The sequence below is a fragment of the Budorcas taxicolor genome, chromosome 16, assembly GCF_023091745.1.
Source record: "Budorcas taxicolor isolate Tak-1 chromosome 16, Takin1.1, whole genome shotgun sequence".
NCBI classification, from domain to species: domain Eukaryota; kingdom Metazoa; phylum Chordata; class Mammalia; order Artiodactyla; family Bovidae; genus Budorcas; species Budorcas taxicolor.
Window position 1 is genome coordinate 79,795,513 of NC_068925.1, and position 22,274 is coordinate 79,817,786.

Consider the following 22,274-nt stretch of genomic DNA (forward strand, 5'->3'; position numbering starts at 1 on the left):
GCAGTTTGAGTTCTTGGGGTTGGTTTGTTTGGAAGGAGATGGGGGTGGAGGAAGGACTATTTTGATGATGGATTTTTCAAATATTCTCTTTCACAGTATTCCCAGTTTCTGGCTTTTTTTTCCTTCCATGTTTATCTGCTACTAGATTTTGCGTGAGAACGTTTTAAATTTCCTATTGACATTCTGACAACAGGACAGACAGGCTCTGTCCTTCTGCAGGACGACCTCGGAGACAGGCACTCCCCTGCCTGACTGGTCAGGTGGCCGTGATGTCCATTTTTATTTGCAACGGCCCCAACAGTTAAACCTGGACAGGTAATTCCTACAATGCCAGTCTCTAACTGTATCCCTGCTCTCGTTATTTCTTTTGGTATTCTCCCCTTTACTTAACAGGCAGTATTTTTGTAAAAACCTGCTTTAGAGGCGCTTGTCCCTTCTATAACTGGAGATCTGAGTCAAATGGAGTATCATTTGGACAGTTTTCAACCGGACATCATTACAGAATCCCCGTGAACTCAGCTAATGCGTATCGATGTCACACCTGTGCTTTTTAATAATTCTGTCGTCTGGCGGCCAAAAAACACTCTTTGCACATCCTTTATCTTGCACAGTTAAAAAGCAGTCCTTCCACGACACACCTACCCCAATACCAACCCGCTGGGGCGGCCTGCACAGCTGCTGGAGGCCACAGACGGGGCACAGACCCTGGCAGGAAGCCCTGGAGCGGGGTGCAGTGCCAGGAGGGGGCTTCCCAGCCCAGCTTCCTTGGCCCTGTGGGCTCGAGTGAGGGGGGAAACCCAGAAGGACAGCTCGCTTGCCGTCAGGTCCCCCGCTTCCCCACCAGGGAGGCTGCGGGTCAGACATCGCCACCCGTGGGGGGCGTTGACTGTTTTAAAAGTAGGTACAGTGAAAGAGTACATTTTAAGCAGGAGTTGAAGATGCAGTGAAAATGAGGTGATAACGTATGAGACGATAAACGGGGAAGAGGGAAGAAAGGAGGGAAGGAAAGAGAAGAGAGGCAGGATCAGTTAGAACGGCACCCGCGTAAGCGTTAGTCTTTGATCCAGTTGAATTCTTCAGTTGGTGCATTCTTTATCCAGATTAGTTAAGAAAAATAACTTGAACATTTGTAATATTTTCACAAGCATTCTTTCCACTCTCACCCCATCACGAGGTCTTCCCATCGCAGGGTCCCTGCTGGTCCACCCCTTCCAGCTCCTCGGCGTAGAACCCCTGGGGTCTGTCGCAGCGTCTGGAAGCCGGGCACGTGAGCGTGGTCAGGAGCGCCTGTGCGGGAAGGTTCTAGGACCAGCCTCACAGGGGGTGTCGTTTCCTGAGCTAGGCTCCTCTGCGATGATGCCTGTCCTCACTCTCGACGTGTTTAGGAAGGGACAGGCTTGTACTGCGGCAGAGGCCACGCACGCTCTCTTCACAGCCCTAGTCCAGCCACAGGAGGGGGACCGGCTGGCCTTGCACTGGTTCAGCTGGTTGCAGATGTCGTGGCCTGTGAGTGTCCAGAGCAGTGGGTGACGCCCAAGACGGAGGGAGCCCTCTCCTTTGGTGGTCCCACCACTCGGAAGTGGATCCCTCATCTTTAAAGGGTTATGGGAACCCCAAGCCCACGGTGAGGAAGGGTCTCATCAGAGACAGTGACGGACGCGTGCTCAGGAAGCCGCCTCGTTCCCACACTGATGCCTGGTTTGTGTTGAAGCTGGTCTCACATCTCTACTCTTCCGGCGTCTACCTGAACGACTGGAAGCTCTTTCAGAAGTTTAAGATGTTTCCTGTCTCTGCCCCATCCATTCTGCACTTGCCAGCCTCTCAGGGAATCCCCTTTGTAGACACGGCTCTGGGAACATGGATGCTACAACCCTGGGAGCAAAATTCAATGCCCTTCAGGAGGGTGGGAGGAGCTTCGTCCCGTGCCTCCACTCCCACGGACGACCGAGGCTCCCAGGAACGGAGGCGAGCCTGAGTCAAGGCCCGGAGGGCAGACTGGAGACTAATCCAGAGCCCAGTTCTGCCACCAACGAGCAAGTAAAAGAATGCAGATGACAAGCACACCATCAGCCCACTGGGTCGTCTGAAGCCTTGAATGAGAGAGCGCAAACACAGATAGATGCTTAAGAAACTTGCTGACGTTGTTGGTTAATAGGCCATTCATCATAAATATACAACCTCCACCCCTTTACAAGCTAAAAATGCTCAGACGGCTGTTAAAATGTATTTATTTGCATACATCCAGTGGACTTCTTTCTGCCAGGACTTCTGTTTTAATCGGAGAAATAAGAACTGGTCTTGATTAGATGGTGAGGGATTTGTTTGCTTTGAAATAGTGAATGTAAACAGTTGCTCTATTCACCTCACACAATCTAAGATTTATGCCTTTTTAAAAGAAGCGTTTCTATCCACAAATGTCAAGCATCTGGAGAATTTTTTTTTTTTTGAGATGTGCTTGATGCTTTGTAGACGTGTTTCTTTAAAATTTGGGAAATGGAAGCTTCCTTTTCTTCACAGTGCTTCAGCACTTAGTTGCTCAGTCATGTCCACCTCTTTGCGACCGCATGGACTGTAGCCCACCAGCATCCTCTGTCCTTAGGGATTTTCCAGGCCAGAATACTGGAGTGGGCTGCCATGCCCTTCTCCAGGGGATCTTCCCAACCCAGGAATCAAACCCAGGTCTCCTGCATTGCAGGTGGATTCTTTACTGTCTGAGCCACCAGGAAGCCTAGGAATACTGGAGTGGGTTGCTATGCCCTTATCCAGGGGTTTCTTCCTAACCCAGGAATCGAACCAGGGTCTCCTGCACTGCAGGCTGATTCTTTACCAGCTGAGCTGCTAGGGAAGCCCATGTTCCTTCACAACTGAAGCATAACCACAGCACATTCATGCTTGAAAGAACATCCCTGATTCCAGAAACACCATTGCCTTTGGTCGCGGCCAAGTCAACTCCCAGTTTGCTGTTTGTGATCTAATGTCATTGCATGGGAATTTAAAAAATTTTCCAGGTTTTCTGTAATGAAGGACAACACAGAGTCGGCAGATTTCCACAAATCAAATCTTAAACCGTTACTTCAGTCCTGCTGCACAAGATGAGACTTGTTGCTAATAGCAGCCACATCTCGGAGAGTGGTCTGGAGCTGCCCTTGACCTTGACGTAGGTCAGGTCCCTGGGCCATCGCCAGGCATGGGGAAGGCATATCCAGTGCTTTGTCTCACATGCTGGACACCCACTTAAGGTTGGAAGTGCGCATGAGACACGGCAGTTTCTCACCCCGGGCTCCTCGGGGCCGTGGGAGCAGCCCCCTTGCCGTGCAGGTGAGCGCAGGGCGGAGGTCGGGCAGTGCGGCGTCATCCCCGCTGACCCTGACTCTTAGCAGAGCCACTGCGGGTGACCCTCGGATCAGGAAGAGCCTTCTCTGCACTGGAGATGTTTCACAGCAGCAAAGTCGTCACTGTGGGTGAAATGACTGAAGGTACCTTACAGCCTTACAGGGGGTGTCCCGCCTCGTGGAATCACCATTGGAATTCATTGCAAAGATGAAGAACCTGAGCCCCGGTGCCATTTCCTCGTTCCAAGATCATTTGACCAGTGAGACATTCACAGATTTAAAATCACCCCTTTTCCTTTTTCCCAGCCTTGGAAATGCACAGACCAATTATTCCCCTAAATACTCAAGCATTGGCTGTAATCCAGCCTCAGGGGCACCAACTTCTACCGACTCTGACATCCACGATAGGTGGGGAAAGGTGAGGTGACCACCTCTTCCTCATTCCCTTGCTCTGCAGGCTTAGAGTTGAGCACAACGTTTCCCAGAACGAATATGGTTAAATGTAAGGTATTGTATACCAGCGCTATCACTGTCTCAGCAAAATCCAGTCACAGAGAAGGGGGGCAGAGAGCTTCCTTTGCCAATGTTTCAGGCTCTTAAAAGTTCTTTTCTTTCTTTCTTTTTTCTGTTTTTCCACTGGGTCTTCATTGCAGTGCACAGGCTTTCTCTGGTTGCGGAGCACAGGTCCAGAGTCGTGGTGCACAGGTGTAGTTGCCTCGCTGCACGTGGGATCTTAGGTCCCTGACCAGGGATGGAACCCGAGTCCCCTGCATTGGAAGACACACTCTGCACTGGGCCACTAGGAAAGTCCCTGAAAAGTTCGCATCATTAAACAGAAAACAAACTGGTGATGGATTTTCTGTCTTTCACTAACAAATACATATCCCTAAGCAGTTGGGTGAATTATTAATTTATATCCAAACAATTGATGAGTATTTGTCTTCAGTGATCTTGCTAGGTAGTCAGTATCCCTTCCTCCCTGCTTCTCACCCCAAAGACCTCTCTTTTCCTTTTATATCAAATGATTCTGATAAGTATCAGTCAACTGAATGATTTTTTTCCCCATTCATTCAACCTCTGATCTTATTGAGCAGAAATTTAATAAGCTGAGGAAAATGATGTAATGATAAGTAGCAAGTATATCTAGCTCTTGAAGGATAGTTTTATTTTAATCCTACAAACTAAAGAGAAACCTTGGCTATCTTGATCAGATGTATATAAATAACAGTTCTCATGTGGACCGAGGGTTGCAAGCATTCTACCGACTGTGATAGTATCTTTTAGTACGAAAACAGAACATGCGAAGTACAAGAAACCTCACTAATTCCTAACAATTCAACTTCAACAGAAAGCTGAATTCACATGCAATTAAAGAAATGCAGTTTGGGGACCTCACTCCGATGCTTCCGCTAAAATAAGAGAGTCAGCATGGGAGGGTGGGGTGCTGTGAGAAGAGGATTGGAGGCACCAGATGCAGCATTTTAAAAATCCCCAGTTTTCCATCCAGCCCTTGCATTCACCCTGGTGTCTCAGAAGACGAGTGCTGGGGGTGCCCCAAGTGCCGCGGGGGGAGCTAAAGGGGGCTAGAGGGAAAGGCTGTGGTAAAACGTCAAAGAGCGAGACAAATACTTCATCTTCAGAAACTGGAAAACGTGCTGAGCCTACATTTCATAAAATGCCTTACAGAAAGCCTTTAACATTTTAAAATTGGGTTTTAAAGTAGATGACACATTAATAGTAGGTTTGAGGGTTGGTTTTTTCTTTTTTTTTGGTCTGCGCTGCGTCTTCCTTGTGGTGCTGGGCTTTCTCTAGTTGCAGAGCCGGGGACCATAGAGCTCACAGGCTTCGTTGCCTCAAGGCATGTGGGATCTTAGTTCCCCGACTGGGGATTGAACCCACAGCCCCTGCATTGCACGGCAGATTCTTAACTGCCCAACCACCAGGGAAGTCCCAATAGTCCTTTTAATTCCTTGAATTTCTGATTCTGCTGCTGGCTTCAGATAGAATTTATTTCTCATGAATTAAGATATTTACACTGAGAAACAGAAAGTAAGTGTTAGCCACTCAGTTGTACCCGACTCTTTGCGACCCCATGGGCTGCAGCCCACCAGGCTCCTCTATCCATGAGATTTTCCAAGCAAGGATACTGGAGTGGGTTGCCATTTCCTTCTCCAGGGGAACTTCCAAACCCAGGGATCGAACCTGGGTCTTCTCCACTGCAGGCAGATACTTTACTGACCGAGCTATAAGGGAAGCCCCATGAAACGGAAAGGCACCTTTGAAACTTCTTATCAAAAATAAAGCCCAGATACAGCCTCTGAATGTGCATAGAGCTCAACTTGCTGGGTCTTCATGCGCGAGCCAACCATGAATAGCAGTGGAGGCTCTCGCTCCCGGTGTCTGGCTGCTCGGGAGGCAGGAGTGCTTACCTCGCCACACAGTCTTGTGTTGGCGTAACTGTCACGGGTTACTTCCTTTTGAAATAACGGGTGCTCATTCTTCCACATGACGTGTGTGTTCTATTCACGTCTTGGTTTCTGTTGAAATGAGTGAGAGGAGAACTGGTCCCGGGGTGTCTGATTCGTTTCCGTCTCGTCCCAGCTGCCACTGGGGACACTGAAGCCGGGCCACAGCTGTCACCCCGAAAGGTGGACCACAGCTGGGCAGCGGGGACACTCGTGTTTCTGACCCCGGGCTGCTCGTGGACGTGGTGCCCTGGGAGAGTCCTCCTGCCCAGGCAGCCAGGGGCCCTGAGGTCTGCGTGATACAAGTTATACGGAATAAACTGCTTATCTGGGGGAGGATTCTGAATGCTTTTTTCCAACATTTCCACCCACCCTTTAGTTTGCAGTCAGCTCCTTCTCCGCGTGGACCCTCAGCCCTTCGCACCCCTGGCCCCGTCTGCCTCCTCCCGGGCCTGGACAGAGAGCAGGCCGCCCCTGGCCCTGCAACCGCCCTGTGGCCTGTGGACTAACGGCAGTTTAGAGAAAAAGCATTTCTTTCAAATGCTGAATTATGAAGGAGTATTGATTGTAGGGTGGAAATATCTGGAAGATTACATCTTTTGTCTTCTGGACCAAGGCTCTAACTGCAGAAAATCTTCAAGTCAATTGCGTATTGTGAATATAACATTGTTTACTAAATGTACATTTATATTCTGAAACGTTACCCTCCCCTTTGTTTTTTCTCTTAGAAATAACCTCTTCGAGAGTTCGTAGGCAAGTTCTAAAACACCTACCAGAGCTGAGTAGGTCGGGCTTTTTGCCCCTCACTCTCCCTCCAAATAAGATTTTAATTGGCTAAGCTAATATTGGATCCAAGTTCATAAAAGTTTGAAACCAGATCATTAAATGCAAATATGGTCTTCATCCCAAAGACGATAAGAATGCCTCTAAGCGAATATTTTTAACAAGAACGGTTGGACAGTGCTCTCTTGTAAATTTTATCATACCTGAGGCGGTTTTCTTCATTCGATTAGTTGGAAAGCTGAATTTATCCCCAGGCAAACCAGACAGCAAGCCCGGGCTAAATTCAACAACTGGAGCTTAAATTTGGCTTAATATATCCCCACTTGGATCTGCCTGTTTAATTCTCTTTCATATGATAACGTTGGTTTATTCATAGGCTTGACTTGCCACCTGAACAAACTAAAGACCATAACCTTACTCGAAGAGAGTAAGAAAACTTGGCCAAAACCACAGAAATTCCTGAGTCAAAATCAAAAATGCAAACTTGTGAGTCGAAACCTATTCTGGGACGTGACTACGAGAGTGAGGGAGGAGCTTTTCCCTGAAGGCGGACAGGTTTTCCTGCATGTGGACAGGTTGTCTTCTGAGCAGACAGATGGTCTTTATAACAAGGTAAGGACCGAGGCTGCCAAGGCTGGCTGGCCAGGGCCGCTCCAGCTAGAGGTCGTTCTGGTTTATCGAGCACTGTACGCGTTTGCCCTGAGGATTAAGTCTGTCTGACACACGGTTTCACTTGAACTTTAGGAGGAGACCGGAAAATCGTTCTGTCCTGTGCCTCTTTCAGTTCTGTTTCCTGGTTCAAACTGCTGCGTTAATTCCCGGTCGGAGATTTTTCTCTTTTTCTTGCCTTCCATTCTGCATGCATTTAACTTGATAAAACGTACGACCTGCTTCAATTCTTGGTCTTAAAACCCCTGCAGTATGGCCTTCCTTCCGCGTTTTTATCCCCTAGCATTCTGGAAAACACACTCCAGATGTGTGTAGGGAAGGAAAGAATGAATGCCCTCTGTCAGCGGTGGTCTGGGCGTAGCTCACAGTGCCCAGACAGGCTTTTCTCAGCATCCTTAGATGACGTACCGCTTCATAATACCAGGCAAACCAGATGCTGTTCCTTCTGAAGTCCACTGAGCTCAGTTTCATCGTCCCAGAGCCAAACGATAGAAAGGCATCCTGCTGTTGGATCTGAGGTTGGTCGTGGGTTTGGGAGGGTCCGATCAGATGTGTTCAGAGGGCCTTCAGACACAGCAAGGCAAAGAGGGATATGTGCGTTAACGTGAGAATGCCTTCTTCCATTCGCCGAATGTGAAGGGGGCTCCGACTTTGCCCAGGCCCCGTGGCAGGACGGGGGAAGGGTGGCCGTTGCCAAGGTCGACATCCTGTCTCCACGATTGACAGGTGACCACATGGCACCCGACACCCCCTGCGATGCACAAACAGCACAGTCCACAGCGATGGGATTGAAGAGGCCCCCTGGAGGCCAGGCTGTCGGGGCCAAGGCCTGGGAACATTGGCCGGTGATCAGGGAAACCTGGAGGCAGAGAGCAGGCTTGGGTACCCAGGGAATGGAGGGCAATGTTACCACCCAAGTCTGCGATGCCCACTCGCCATTTGGGCAGGAGGTGCAGAAGCCAGAGGTGGGAGGTGCAGAAGCCAGAAGGTCCAGAAGCGGTTGGATCTACAGAGTGAAGTCACGCCCTGGAGCTGTCATCCTGGGCCTTGAGTGCGTGGCGAAGGTGGACCCCGGGCAGAGGAAATAAGTGCCCTGCACATGGAAGGTACGGAGGAGCCCGGGGAAGCTGGCGGGCCTGGCACTGCCGTCAGCGCACACAGCCAGCAGCCGGTTCAGAATCTGTGTCCCTAGAAAGCGCAGTACATAGTGGCGCTGGTGCTTTTTGCTTCTGATCATGAAACCGCTCTACACGAAAGAGAAACACAATCTGGCGTGAATTTGATGTGGAAGCATGAAGAGCATGTCAGAGGCCAAAAGGGGAAGAAGGAAATACTTTGGTTTAGGGCCACACAGCATTAAGTCAAGAAATGCACTCTGCAGTCATCCCTTCCGCACTGGGGAGGGCGCCCCGTGTGCTGGCCCCTGGCCCGCGTGCCCCTGCCTTCACAGCGCCCCTCGTGAGGGCGACAGGCAAGCTTAAAGATCAGGTAAACACTTTATAAAGAATTAGACAAGTAACTGTATACTGTGAAGTCGGTCAAGCAGGCATCAACAAGAAGGTGCAGCGTAAGGATGTGAGCGAAGGGGAAGCGCGGAACGGGTAGCAGTCACCCTTCAGCTGCGGAAATCTGGTCCATGGAAGGAACACACGACTCGGCGGCCTGGAGCGCGTCGGGGATGGTCTGGTTCTGCAGGTGGTGGTTCTCAGGGCGTTGTGTTATTGTGTTTAAACACCACACGGACAGTACAGTTTTCAGTGTTTAATTGTGGGGAAATACACAGCACATAAAATTTGTTGTTTTTCATTGAATTACAGTTGTGTTAACAATGCTGTTAAAGTCTCAGTTACATATGTATTATATGCCTGTTTTTCATAGTCTTTTCCACTGTGGTTTATCACGGCGTTGAACACAGCTCCGTGTGCTAGGCAGTGGGGCCTCGCTTATCCATCTGCTAACCCCAAACTCCCAACGCGTCCTTCGCCCTTGGCAACCGCATGTCTGTCTATGGAGCATAAACTTCCTCACCTTTGCCCTTCTTAAGTGGGCAGTTCAAGGATGTTAGGTGCATCTACATCGGTGTCCAGTCAGTGTCCCGAACTCCTTCTATTTTGCAGAACTCTGAACCTGTTAGACACCCCCACCTGCCGTCCCCCAGGCCCTGGCAGCCCCGCCACACTGCTGCCTATGGATCGGATGCCACGGGCATGCAAGTGAGCGGAGGCCTGCAGCACCTGTCCCTTTGTGACTGGCCTCTCGCACCCGGCGCGGTGTCCTCAAGGTTCCCCCGCGTCGTCCCCTGTGTCAGAATGTCCCTCCTTCCTAAGCGGTCACTGTTTCACTGAATCCACAGACCCTGCTTTTTATTCCTTTACCCATTAACAGGCACTGCGGTTGCTGCATATGGTGCAGAGACATACGTGTCACTACTTTTGTGTTGACAGCGCGAATCCAGCGCCTTCCTTCCAAAGCTTGGCTTCATAGGCACGCAGTTGTGGACTCTTAGGGCTGGGGCGATGGGAGATGGTCGAGTGCAGCCCTTGCCCTTTGGGGCCCCAAAGAGCGATGCGCCCGTGATCTCACAGTTAGAGACAGGATCGGGACCAGAAGCGTGACGTTTGGTTAGTGTGCTGTGTTCTTTTCCGCTGGGGAAAAAGCTGCTGCCCGTTAGGGGTGACGAACTCTGAACGCAAAGCTGACACACACGTGGGCCCCCGCAGGTGACGTTCTTTATGCAGTGGCGCTTCCTGAGCCTGCGCTTTCGGCAGCTCCGGGAGGCACCGCGTTAGCAGCTTTTTGTGAAGCTTCGTACATGTTTGGGGAAACTGCACTTCAAAGTTAAGAAAAGGGAGTGGAAAGTAAGTCTCTAACTGAAACTTAAGGCTTGGCCATGTTTCCCTAAATACTCTTTGTGATTGAGAATGGGATAAATGTGCAAGGAATCCTCTGCCTTTCATTGATTTTGGAAAACATGAGAGATACTGTTCTGTCCATGAAACAGCCCCAGTGTTGAGGCTGGGGTGGGGTGGTGCGCAGAGAAGCCCTCCAGGAGGGTACTCATGACTCTGGTCTCTGCTCAGTGTCACTGTGGCTGTTTATAACCGTGACCTGGGGCATTATGACGATTAAGGTGTCTAAGAACTGAACTGAACTGAATACATAAATATGGGCTAGTGTTAAACAGCCCACCTGTCAGTGCAGGAGACGTGAGAGACGCTGGTTGGATCCCTGGGTCCGGAAGATCCCCTGGAGAAGGAAACGGCAACCCACTCCAAGATTCTTGCCTGCAGAATTCCGTGGACAGAGGAGCCTGGCGGGCGGCAGTCCATGGGGTCAACAAAGAGTTGGACATGACTGAAGCAACTTAGCATGCATCAGTATGAGTGTCAGGGGTATGTTACTTCATTCAGATTCTCTGAAAACTGTTCATTCACAGACCTTGAGACCCTTTAGAAGCTGAGCTATTGGACCACCCAGTACGTCCCATTCTGAAACCCCCTTCGGTGGCAGGAACTTGGGGCTCTGTGACACATTCACAGTCTTAAGAGGTCTGTGAAAACATCCTTTGCAGGTTGACTAATGCTGGCTGAATGTTAGCCATTCCTGCATTCTCTGGGTCTGTCCTTAACTTAGAAATCATGGAAAAGCTATTTAATCTTTCCGAGTCTAAATCTCATAATCCATAATGCCTTCTCACGAGAGAATCTTTGGCGAGTTGGTAGGCTCCAGACTCCCAGCCCTGGCCCCTTCTCGTCTCTCTCCACACACTCCCCCGACTCCTGGGGTCTCATCCTCACCTACCACTGATGGCTTCCGCATCTGGACACCAGTCCAGCTTCCCTGCTGAGTCTGGACCTCCCCCATCTCCAGCTGTTTGCCCTGCATCCCCGGGGACGCCCACCTGCCCCTGAACTCACCACGTCCTACGCCTCTTCCTCTCCTGCCTGCGGCAGGGGTGAAGGTGCCCACCACTCTCTCCTTTGACAGACACCCAGACCAGCCAGGGCCTCTGCTCTCTCCCACTCCCGATTAACCCAGGCCAGCAGGCCCTGCAGCGTGACCACCTGGATGGCCTTCGCGTCCATCCCCACCCCTGTGGCCACCGAGTTTGGCGCCTATGGTCCTGCACACACCTGCTGTTTCCCACTCGGAGAGCTGACCACGTCCTTCCTTCCTTCCCATCTTGCAATGCTTCTGTGTGGCTTCCAGAACAAAAGACAGACTCTTGTGTACAGCACCGCCCACCCCAAACTTCGCGGTCCACCCCTGTGTACCCCTCCCGCTGCTGTGCCCACTGCCTGCGCCCCGCAGGCCTTCACAGAAGCTGAGCTGCTCCGGGGACCCATTCCCTGTCTCCGGGGCTCTGTGTGCCGGTCGCTGCTCTCACTTCCCCATGTTGCTCAGCTCACTCTGCCTCGTTTCTCGAAAGCTCTCAGACGTCACCTCCCCCGAGAACGCTGCTTGCCCCTCGGCCCTGTGTGTGCCCGGGGCACCCGCTGTTTGTCCCTAGCACTTGACCCAGAGTCTTTTATTCCTATGTCTTCGTCATCTCACACAGGGCTGAGTGAATGAATGAATTCATAGACGTGTATACATAAGGTGTGACGTAGTAAAGCACGGTAGGGTGCCTTGTCATTTATAAAGCACCAGCTAGTTGTAAAGAGATCCAACCAGTCCATCCTAAAGGAAATCAGTCCCAAACGTTCATTGGAAGGACTGATGCTGAAGCTGCAATACTTTGGCCAGCTGATGGGAAGAGCTGACTCATTTGAAAAGACCCTGTTGCCGGGAAAGATTGAAGGTGGGAGCAGATGGGGACGACAGAGGATGAGATGGTTGGATGGCATCACCGACGCAATGAACATGAGTTTGAGTAAACTCCGGGAGTTGGTGATGGACAGGGAGGCCTGGCATGCTGCAGTCCATGGGGTCACAAAGAGTCGGACATCACTGAGTGACTGAACTGAACTGAGCAAGTTGTACGGGCTCATTTCTATGTACAAAAATAATACATATCCTATATGCCACATTTTTACACTCAGTTCCCACCCAAGACTTGGATTTTCTTGTTCTGTGAAGACGCTGGATTGTCTGTTCTGGTCACTACCAATAGTTCATGGCTAATATTCATACACATGTGTACACATACACAGATTTATATAAAGGACTTCAGTTCAGTTCAGTCGCTCAGTCATGTCCGACGTTTGCAACCCCATGAATCGAACCACGCCAGGCCTCCCTGTCAATCACCAACTCCAGAGTTCACTCAAACTCATGTGCATCAAGTCCGTGATGCCATCCAGCCATCTCATCTTCTGTTGTCCCCTTCTCCTGCCCCCAATCCCTCCCAGCATCAGGGTCTTTTCCAATGAGTCAGCTCTCCACATCAGGTGGCCAAAGTACTGGAGTTCAGCCTCAGCATCAGTCCTTCCAGTGAACACCCAGGACTGGTCTCCTTTAGGATGGACTGGTTGGATCTCCTTGCAGTCCAAGGGACTCTCACAGTCTTCTCCAACACCACAGTTCAAAAGCATCCATTCTTCAGCACTCAGCTTTCTTCACAGTCCAACTCTCACATCCATACATGACCACTGGAAAAACCATAGCCTTGACTAGACGGACCTTTGTTGGCAAAATATTATCTGTGCTTTTTAATATGCTGTCTAGGTTGGTCATAACTTTCCTTCCAATGAGTAAGCGTCTTTTAATTTCATGGCTGCAGTCACCATCTGCAGTGATTTTGGAGCCCCCAAAAATAAAGTCAGCCATTGTTTCCACTGTTTCCCCATCTTATCTGCCATGAAGTGATGGGACCGGATGCCGTGATCTTAGGTTTCTGAATATTGAGCTTTAAGCCAACTTTTTCACTCTCCTCTTTCACTTTCATCAAGAGGCTCTTTAGTTCCTCTTCACTTTCTGCCATAAGGGTGGTGTCATCTGCATATCTGAAGTTATTGATATTTCTCCCGGCAATCTTGATTCCAGCTTGTGCTTCTTCCAGTCCAGCATTTCTCATGATGTACTACTCTGCATAGAAGTTAAATAAGCAGGGTGACAATATACAGCCTTGACGTACTCCTTTTCCTATTTGGAACCAGTCTGTTGTTCCATGTCCAGTTTTAACTGTTGCTTCCTGACCTGCATATAGGTTTCTCAAGAGGCAGGTCAGGTGGTCTGGTATTCCCATCTCTTTCAGAATTTTCCACAATTTATTGTGATCCACACAGTCAAAGGCTTTGGCATAGTCAATAAAGCAGAAATAGATGTTTTTCTGGAACTCTCTTGCTTTTTCCATGATCCAGCAGATGTTGGCAATTTGATCTCTGGTTCCTCTGCCTTTTCTAAAACCAGCTTGAACATCTGGAGGTTCACGGTTCACATATTGCTGAAGCCTGGCTTGGAGAATTTTGAGCATGACTTTCCTAGAGTGTGAGATGAGTGCAATTGTGCGTAGTTTGAGCATTCTTTGGCATTGCCTTTCTTTGGGATTGGAATCAAAACGGAACTTTTCGGTCCTGTGGCCACTGCTGAGTTTTCCAAATGTGCTGACATATTGAGTGCAGCACTTTCACAGCATCATCTTTCAGGATTTGAAATAGCTCTCAGCTGGAATTCCATCCCCTCCACTAGCTTTATAAAGGAGTTAATAGTAGTTAATTTAAAGTCTTGAGTTTCAGTTTTGCCGGAAACAAGTGTAGACTCTAAACGCAGGCGCCGTCGCTGGGAGTGCCCTGTCTGCCTGTCTCCAACCCAACAGCCCTCGCTCTTTATTCAGGCCACTTGCTTCACACGAAAAGAGCTAGCATGCTGCTGCTGCTGCTAAGTCGCTTCAGTCGTTTCCGACGCTGTGCGACCCCATAGGCGGCAGCCCACCAGGCTCCCCTGTCCCTGGGATTCTCCAGGCAAGAACACTGGAGTGGGTTGCCATTTCCTTCTCTAGCATGTTGCTCTGCAAAAGTTGCTACCAAATTATTTCTACAAATTATTTAAGGTTAGCCCTTTAAAAATAATTTAAAAATGAATTCCCAAGAGAAAATTCGTTTGTTTTCTCCTCTGCTGACGTTATCAGAGGAAAAGGTCTTTGCGGGAAAAGTCGAGAGCCAGTTTAGAGGTCGCCCCTCCAAAAGCCTCAAAGGGAAGCAGTATTCTCCAGATGCGAAGTGGAACCTCTTCCCCCCACTTTTGTATCTTTGAAAGGACCGGATGAGATTTCTTTTTTTCCCCCAATGTGCGGAAAGTTAACAAAGGTAATTATATTCTCCGGCCGTTTGAGCCCCCAGCCCCCAGCCCCCTTGCTCTGCAGAGAACCGGTCTCCCAAAAGAGCGTGCTGTACGGGAGCCGTGCCATGTGGCAGAGACCAGGGCGGCAGAAACCAGCGTCTTCAGCTTCAGAAGGAGGCTGAAAGCTGCGTGCGACCGAAAAGCCAGCGGTAATGTATTCAAGAAGACCTAAGGGTTTACTTTCCAACGAGGATGGAGGAGACTCTGGGCCCCCACTGTGAGCTGATCGTCAGGCTGCTCCATATAACAAGTTGGTAATTAGTCCCTGAGTGAGTAAAGCAGAATAGATGATAGGAGATTGATACTTAGAGGAGAAGCTCAAAATGCTTTTTTGCCGGTCATCAAAATTTAAAGGCGGGGGAGAAAGGGTTGGGGGTGCCTCTGCCTGTTTACGTACTGTTTCCGACTCAGAATTTGTAATGATGGGGTTCATTAACTTGCGTTTCTAAATTGTATTAAGATGAAGCTTACATCAGTTTCAAAGAAACGGGTAGCGTGCCAAATGCAGGAGGCTCGGGGATCCGGCGTGACGCCCCAGAAGAGCTGGAGGCGGATTTTGCACTCCTGTCGATCTCCCCAGCTGGGCCTCCTCAAACCCACATGTGGGCAAGGCTGTTTCATCTGGGAGCTGAAGAGCAAGTCCCAAAAAGCAGATTTCCAAGGACCCCAGAACGTGGCATAATTTGTCCAAATTTTGCTTTCTCATATAATTAGCTATCCATTCATTCACGAGTTTCCAGCGTCATGGACTCCTGCCAGAGATGAGTTAAGACCCCCGAGGCATGTCAGCACCCATTCGTTACTTGTAGAGTGGGGCTTGATTTGTAAGGCGGCATCACAGAGAAAATGACTAGCATTTTAAAGGTATTTCATGTTTCATGTTTTAGGATAGGGCATGAATGAGCCTAAACATGAATTCCGTGAGCGCAGTTTAATCTGCTCTCTTCCTAAAAAGTACCCACAGTGGCCTCTGTGGAAGAGAAGATTCCCAGTCTCCGGAGAGGCGGTGGCACTGTGTTTCGGCTCTTTTCGTCTCTACTTGCTTGCTTTCTTGAATTCGCAATTTTTGAAGGTTATATTCCATTCGTCGTCACTGTGACGTCCTGGCTGTGCTCCTGTGTTGGAGAGCGTATCTCGCCCCTCCCCTCCTCCCTCTCCCCACTGGTAAGCACCAAGCTGTTCCTCATATCTGCAAGTCTGTTTCCTTTTGTTGTTATTAAATTCACTAGTTTGCTGCATTTTAGATTCCACAGACAAGTGATATCACACAGTGTGTGTCTTTCTCTTTCTGACTTACTTCACTAAGAATAATGCCCTCCACGTCTATCCATGTTATTGCAAATGGCAGAATCTCATTCTTTGCTACAGCTGGGGAGTGTTCCATTATTCAGTTCAGTTCAGTCTCTCAGTTGTGGCCAGCTCTTTGCGACTCCATGGACTGCAGCACGCCAGGCCTTCCTGTCCATCAGCAACTCCAGAGCTTGCTCAAACTCATACCCATCGAGTCAGTGATTCCATCTAACCATCTCATCCTCTGTCATCCCCTTCTCCTTCCTTCAATCTTTCCAGTATCAGGGTGTTTCCCAATGAGTCAGCTCTTTGCATCAGGTGGCCAAAGTATTGGAGTTTCAACTTCAGCATCAGTCCTTCCAATGAACACCCAGGACTGATCTCCTTTAGGATAGGCTGGCTGGATATCCTTGCAGTCCAAGGGACTCTCAAGAGTCTTCTCCAACACTACAGTTCAAAAGCATCAATTCTTTGGCACTCAGCTTGCTTTATGGGCCAACTCTCACATCCACACATGACTACTGGAAAAACCATAGCTTTGACTAGATGGACCATTGTTGGCCAAGTATTCCATTATACACACACATATATATATATGTTGTTCAGTCACGCAGCCATGTCCGACTCTTTGCAACCCCGTGGACTACAGCATACCAGGCTTCCCTGTCCTTCACCATCTCCCAGAGTTTGCTTGAACTCATTACACCTTGTTATCGTCTGTAGATGGACCCCTAGGTTGTTTCCACATCTCGGTATTGTAAATAGTGCCGCTATGAACATTGGGGTGCGTGTGTCTTTTCCAATTATTGTTTTCATTTTCTTCAAATACGTACCCAGGAGTGGAATTTCTGGGTCATGTGGTAGCTGCATTTTTAGTTTTTTGAGAAACCTCCATCCTGTCTTCCACAATGGCTGCACCAGTTTACATTCTCCACATGGAAACGCCAAGTTCTGCCTGTCGGACAGGAAATACGAGAGACTCAAGAACAAGGGGCCATATCCCACACCCAGATGAGGGCGTGGGCACGTTCTCCCTAGAGCAAAACTGACCCCCGTTGTCAGAACACGTGAACTCAGCCTTGGTTATTCAGATCATAAAAAGGCTCACCAAGGATTCTTGAGTAGAACACACTAGTACATTTAAACTGTTTATCTTCAGGGAGAGATTTATGGTATAAGTCGACTTTTGAAAGCCAGTGTCAAGCTAGAAAAAGAAAGGAAACCGACTTAGCAGCTACATAGCGGCTCAAGGGTTTCCCTGGTGGTTCAGTGGTGAAGAATCCGCCTGCCACAGAACGAGGTGCAGGAGACTCAGGTTCGACCCCTGGATGGGAAGACCCTCTGGAGGAGGAAATGTGAACCCACTCCAGCATTCTTGCCGGGATAATCCCACGGACAGAGGAGCCTTACGGGCTGCAGCCCATGGGGTCGCAGAGAGCCAGACAGGAGCAGCATAAAGATATGTAGCAGCTAACGTAATGGGTCATTTTACAATTAAGCAATGTTTGGACAAATACACCTAAATATAAAGCAAACAATTGGAGAAACCTCTGGGGAGGCCTTGACTAAAAGATAACACAGTTCTCATCTCAAGATGCTGGCAGTTTCCATGGGGAGATGGGCGGTTAATAAAAGAGGACAAGATGCTGTGAGCGAGACAGGGCTGAAACAGATCAGCCAGAGCTGGGATTTGGAAGCTTCGTGGTCAGTGGATGAGAGGAGCTCAGTCAAGATGTTTTTCTTTCCTTCCTTCCTTCCTTCCTCTCTCTCTCTTTCTTTCACTGCAAAGCTTTAATATCAGAATCACTGCCACTGAATTACAAACTGCCTGTGTAGACATAGAAACAAAGTGGGCATTCAGTAAGTAGGTACGTTGGGACAACCAGCAGCGTAACTTCTGTTACAGTTAACGATAAACACAGTAAACAGGATTTTCCCTCAGAAGGACAGTTGCATGTGGTTTTAAACTTTGGGGAGTTTGGACCAGTATTCTTAGAAATTATCCAGCACATGCTGACCTGAAGACTTTAAATGTTTATCTGTAACAAGAGTAAGTGATTTAACCAGAGCCGATGACCCGTCCTTTGCTTTCTGTCTCTTAGCAGTTCATTGTGTTTGTTTTGCTTTTATTAAGAGAGTGGCACAATGTATCACAGAAGGCTGAACCTTATTCTCAAAAACTACATTTATCAAAAAAAGGTTTCAGAAACAACTTTCCGAAAAGACTGTCGTCCGTTTATCTTGCGTCTTATACTGTGCAATTCCTGCACCCTCCCTACGAATCTCGGTGACTTTTGGTAGCGTTTCTTGCTGTGACAATATCTGTCATTGTAGCATAAAATAATACTTCGATTTTTTCTTCCTATGATTGTGTTAAAATCACTATAACACTGGAACTTGCTTGTCTTTTTTTTTTTTTTTTTCCTTTCAACTTCTTAGTAGTATATGAAAGAGGAAACTGAGGTATTCCTTAGGTGTTAGGCTTCAATGCTTTCTTTAGGTTGAGCCGGAGGGTCAAGAGAAGCAGCACTTAAGAAACTGGTCAGAATTCAGACGGACGCTGTTGGGATTCCTGGTTCTCTGCCGCGATGCCTTAGGAAGGACCAGTGTCTGTAACCAGGGTGTGCGCCTGTGAAATGCAAACAGTGTGGCAGAGAACCAGGCTGACACGAACGTGGATTTTTCTGTCATCTGTCTTGGTACAGCATATTCAAGGGATTTCCAGTTGTTTGCATCTTATAATGTTGAACCAGATATAACTAATAAGAATCTTAATTGAATTCTAAGACGCTATGGATGAGATCGATGGAAAACGCATTATTAACTTGTGCCACCTGCGTAGTGTCTGGTGGACGACACCTTGGAAGGCGAAGCTCCTCATCGGGTAGCAGTTGTCTGTGCATCTCGTTAATGAATGATCGGGTGTTTTTGACTCCGCCGTTGCACTTTGAAGTAGATGTGATCGTCCCAGTGCCCATGCTATTTCGGTACTAATTCCCCATTGTTTTTAATTTGGGGCAGAGATTTGAGGACGGAATTGGGGAATCATGCTTCATGCCAAGTTATGGCTCAAAATGTAAACACCGAAATCATCCTGGGCACGTTTCAACAGCACATGTGAGGCCGCCTGTTGTCACAGCACGTAGAGACACTGAAAGGGCCGTGCACGTGTGTACTGACTAAGTGTCACAACGTACGGTGGCAAAAACACGGGACGCAAGTTGGTGACTCAGCGGGGTTTGGTGCGTTTAACCTTTCAGCCATAGTATTATTTGGTTTTCTGTGGAATCATTCTTATTTATTTTTGTCCAATTAGAAGATAAAGCAGGGGGAGAGGTGCCTGCGTCTGTTTACTTTCTCAGCACGGATGCTGTATGTAAACACGCACACACGTATCTGTAGATTTCTCCCAGAGGCGTCTGTCTACACACCGTAAACAAGTTGTACAGTTCACATAAACAGACTCCAGAAGAGAAATTCCACCATGACCATTTCCCTGCTCAGTGTCTGTGTGTCTGTGCGTGCCAGTCTGTCTTTTAACTCTGTTGCCCTCTTACTCCACATTATGAGGACCTGCAGGATCCTTAGGAATCAGGCCAGGCGGATTGTCTGAATCCATCTCCTCTGTGGGAATGGCTCGTGTCTAGAAGGGGAAAAAAAAGCAATGTATCAACTGCAGAAACCACATTCAGGTTAAAGGGCACCGGCCATCCTGCTTGCACTCTGCCTAAAGGACGAAGCTTTCATTTGATAAAGATCATTAGTCACCGAGACACATATTTTAGAGAGTTCCCAGCAGCGACAGCTCCACTGGCAGTCACTGGAGTGTACCAGATGGTTCATTAGCATGGGCTAGACAAGTCAGAGGCTTTCAGAACCATCCAGGAAATGTCAAACAGAAACAAGAACCCTGTCACTTTTTATTAGAATTAACTACATCATAGCCTGGACACAGATTTCACCTTGGGTCAGAAAAATTAATACAGAGTTGTATGCATCGTGTCATATACTGGGTTAAGATCAGTCTTCCTCAAGGGACTCATTTGGTGGTAATATATTATGACCCTTCTACTTTTGGAATCCTCAAACCTTTTCTTTTGTGAGATATGAAAAGAACTGACCTTGCTCAAAACCCACTGGTGTCTAATTGACTGGAGGCATAGGCAGAATTTCCACAGGACATTCTTCTAAAGCACGTTTGTGACCATCTCCTCAGGCAGTCTCCATGAGTGGGGCTGACCGACCGTCCGGCGGTGCGTCGAGTGGGCTTTATGTCAGGAGGAAAATGCAACCCCGAATTGAACACTGCTATAAACAGGAATTAAAACACCATTGAAATATTGTGTTGTTTTTTTTTTTTAATCCAGATGTCAAAAACCTGGAGAACTCCCAGCTGGTGGAAGGCGTCCAGGAGCAGGTCAACGCCGCCCTGCTGGACTATACCGTGTGCAACTACCCGCAGCAGGCAGAGAAGTTCGGGCAGCTGCTGCTCCGCCTCCCGGAGATCCGAGCCATCAGCATGCAGGCCGAGGAGTACCTGTACTACAAGCACCTGAACGGGGACGTCCCCTACAACAACCTGCTGATCGAGATGCTACACGCAAAACGAGCGTAGTCCCAGCCGCCACGAGCTCGGCTTCGCAACAGAGCAGAGATCGCTGGGGTGGGGGAGGAGGAGAACAGGAAGAAAGGGAAAAAAAAATACTCTGAACGGCTCCAAGCAACATGAATCGAACACTTGGTTTAAAGATACTGAATTTAATGAGGCATAGTAGCCAGATACTGAATGGCCAATAAATGATGTATCAGGGTGTTTGTATCGCAAACTGTGAATCAAATGCGTCCCATCCCCAAAGCGTCCTGTGCAAAAGACACTGGAGCGGAGTGGACTGAACCCACAGACGGATCCCAACACCACGTCAGGCTGGGAACGGACAGAAGCTTTCTTGCATATTGAAACTGATCTCCGCTGTGAAGAAATCTAGGAACTGATCTATGTTCTTCGTTAGGCTTACGTGGCAGGGAATTTGAGCTTACAGACTTCCTCCATGGTAAAGCTGAACTGAAACCATCCTCAAGAATCCTTCAGCTGCACCGATAACAGCCTTCTCCTCTTCCTTCCAAGGACCCGGCACCTTCTGTCCTGTGATCGCGGAGTCTGTACCAAGGACCTGTGCTCAGCCGCACCCCCCAGGAGCTCCGCCAAACCTTGAAAAGCCTATTCTTGACTGTCTGTATCTTAGACCTGCCAACAGCTAATAAGAACAGTCCACTGATATGTGAGCTTGCCATTTTGACTATGTTCTGGTTTGTTTTGTCACGTGTTCATAATGTTTGGGGAAAAAAAAAAAAGCAGTGTCCCTCTTCTGATCCTATTACAAGCGCTCATTAATATTAAGGGTAGCAACTACAAACTTCTAAAGCTTTAGCTTTAGCATTACTGGATTTCATAAAAAATCCCAGCAGAAAGGCTTATTAGGATACATCAGCCTTTTTAACCATCAAGGTTTGTAGTTCATTAAAAAAATACAATAGGAAACATATTTTGCTGGAATGTCAAATAGTCACCGTTCTGAACAGGAAAACAACATGGAAGCATGTTAAGCTATGCAAGATAAAGGCGGGGGTGAGCAGACGCATTGATTGCCGTGTTGCAGTTGACCATCCCCTGAACGTAGAGAGGAAACGGTGAGCCTGGAAAGAGAGTTCTTCCCCAGTAGGGAAGGGAAGAGAGTGATAGTGACCTTTCTAAGTCGCTACGTAGACCAAAGTCTGCTATAGAACAAATTTTGGAGGACAGAGAACTGCGAAACAGTCTCCAGACCACGCTGTCAGTATTATCAACAGGCGATGCCAGAGACACGGAAGTCTTGCCTTACTTCACAATTCTCAAAGGTAGCAGATGTGGATCAACACTTGTTTAAAATAAAGTATTACTACTTTAAAGTCAAATGAAATAGAGTGTTTACATTCCTTAGGGCCTCTGGGGAGGGGGGGTGGGAACTGTGATGTAACGAAAGAGCTGAAGTAGCAATTCCTTAATGTTATTTTTCTGATCGGTAATTATTTTTAACAGTACTTAGTTATTGTATGTCGTGAGACACTAAAATCAGAAACGGGGATCTCATTTAGATTTTAATTTTTTTTTTTTTTTTTGAGAGTATTGGCGGCACAATCACTTGTAGAAACTGTAAAAAAAAAATGAAAGTATCTCCTAGTCCCTTAATTTTTTCATAAATGTTTCTGGCTTTTGAATAGTTTATTTATATTGTATATCATAGGTTCAACTGTAGACAATTATGATGCTAATTTATTGTTCCTTGGTTTCACCTTTGTCTAAAATGTAGCCAAGACTGAAGAAACCAAATCTATGTGTTTATTGTAGCATGTCAAGTTAGTGGAACATAGTTCAGAGACAGAGAGGGGTCTTAATGAATTTAAATCATTCACTTGA

General features: G+C 48.1%; 1 protein-coding gene across 1 annotated transcript in view; it reads left to right on the forward strand.

Moving 5' to 3' along the window:
• NR5A2 (nuclear receptor subfamily 5 group A member 2) overlaps positions 1–20,435 on the forward strand; it is a 124,458-nt gene extending 104,023 nt beyond the window's left edge. Inside the window, exon 8 of the mRNA XM_052654034.1 lies at positions 20,188–20,435. Coding sequence (XP_052509994.1) covers positions 20,188–20,435 — 248 coding nt within the window. The remainder of the gene's footprint in view (positions 1–20,187) is intronic.
• The last annotated feature ends 1,839 nt before the right edge of the window (positions 20,436–22,274 follow it).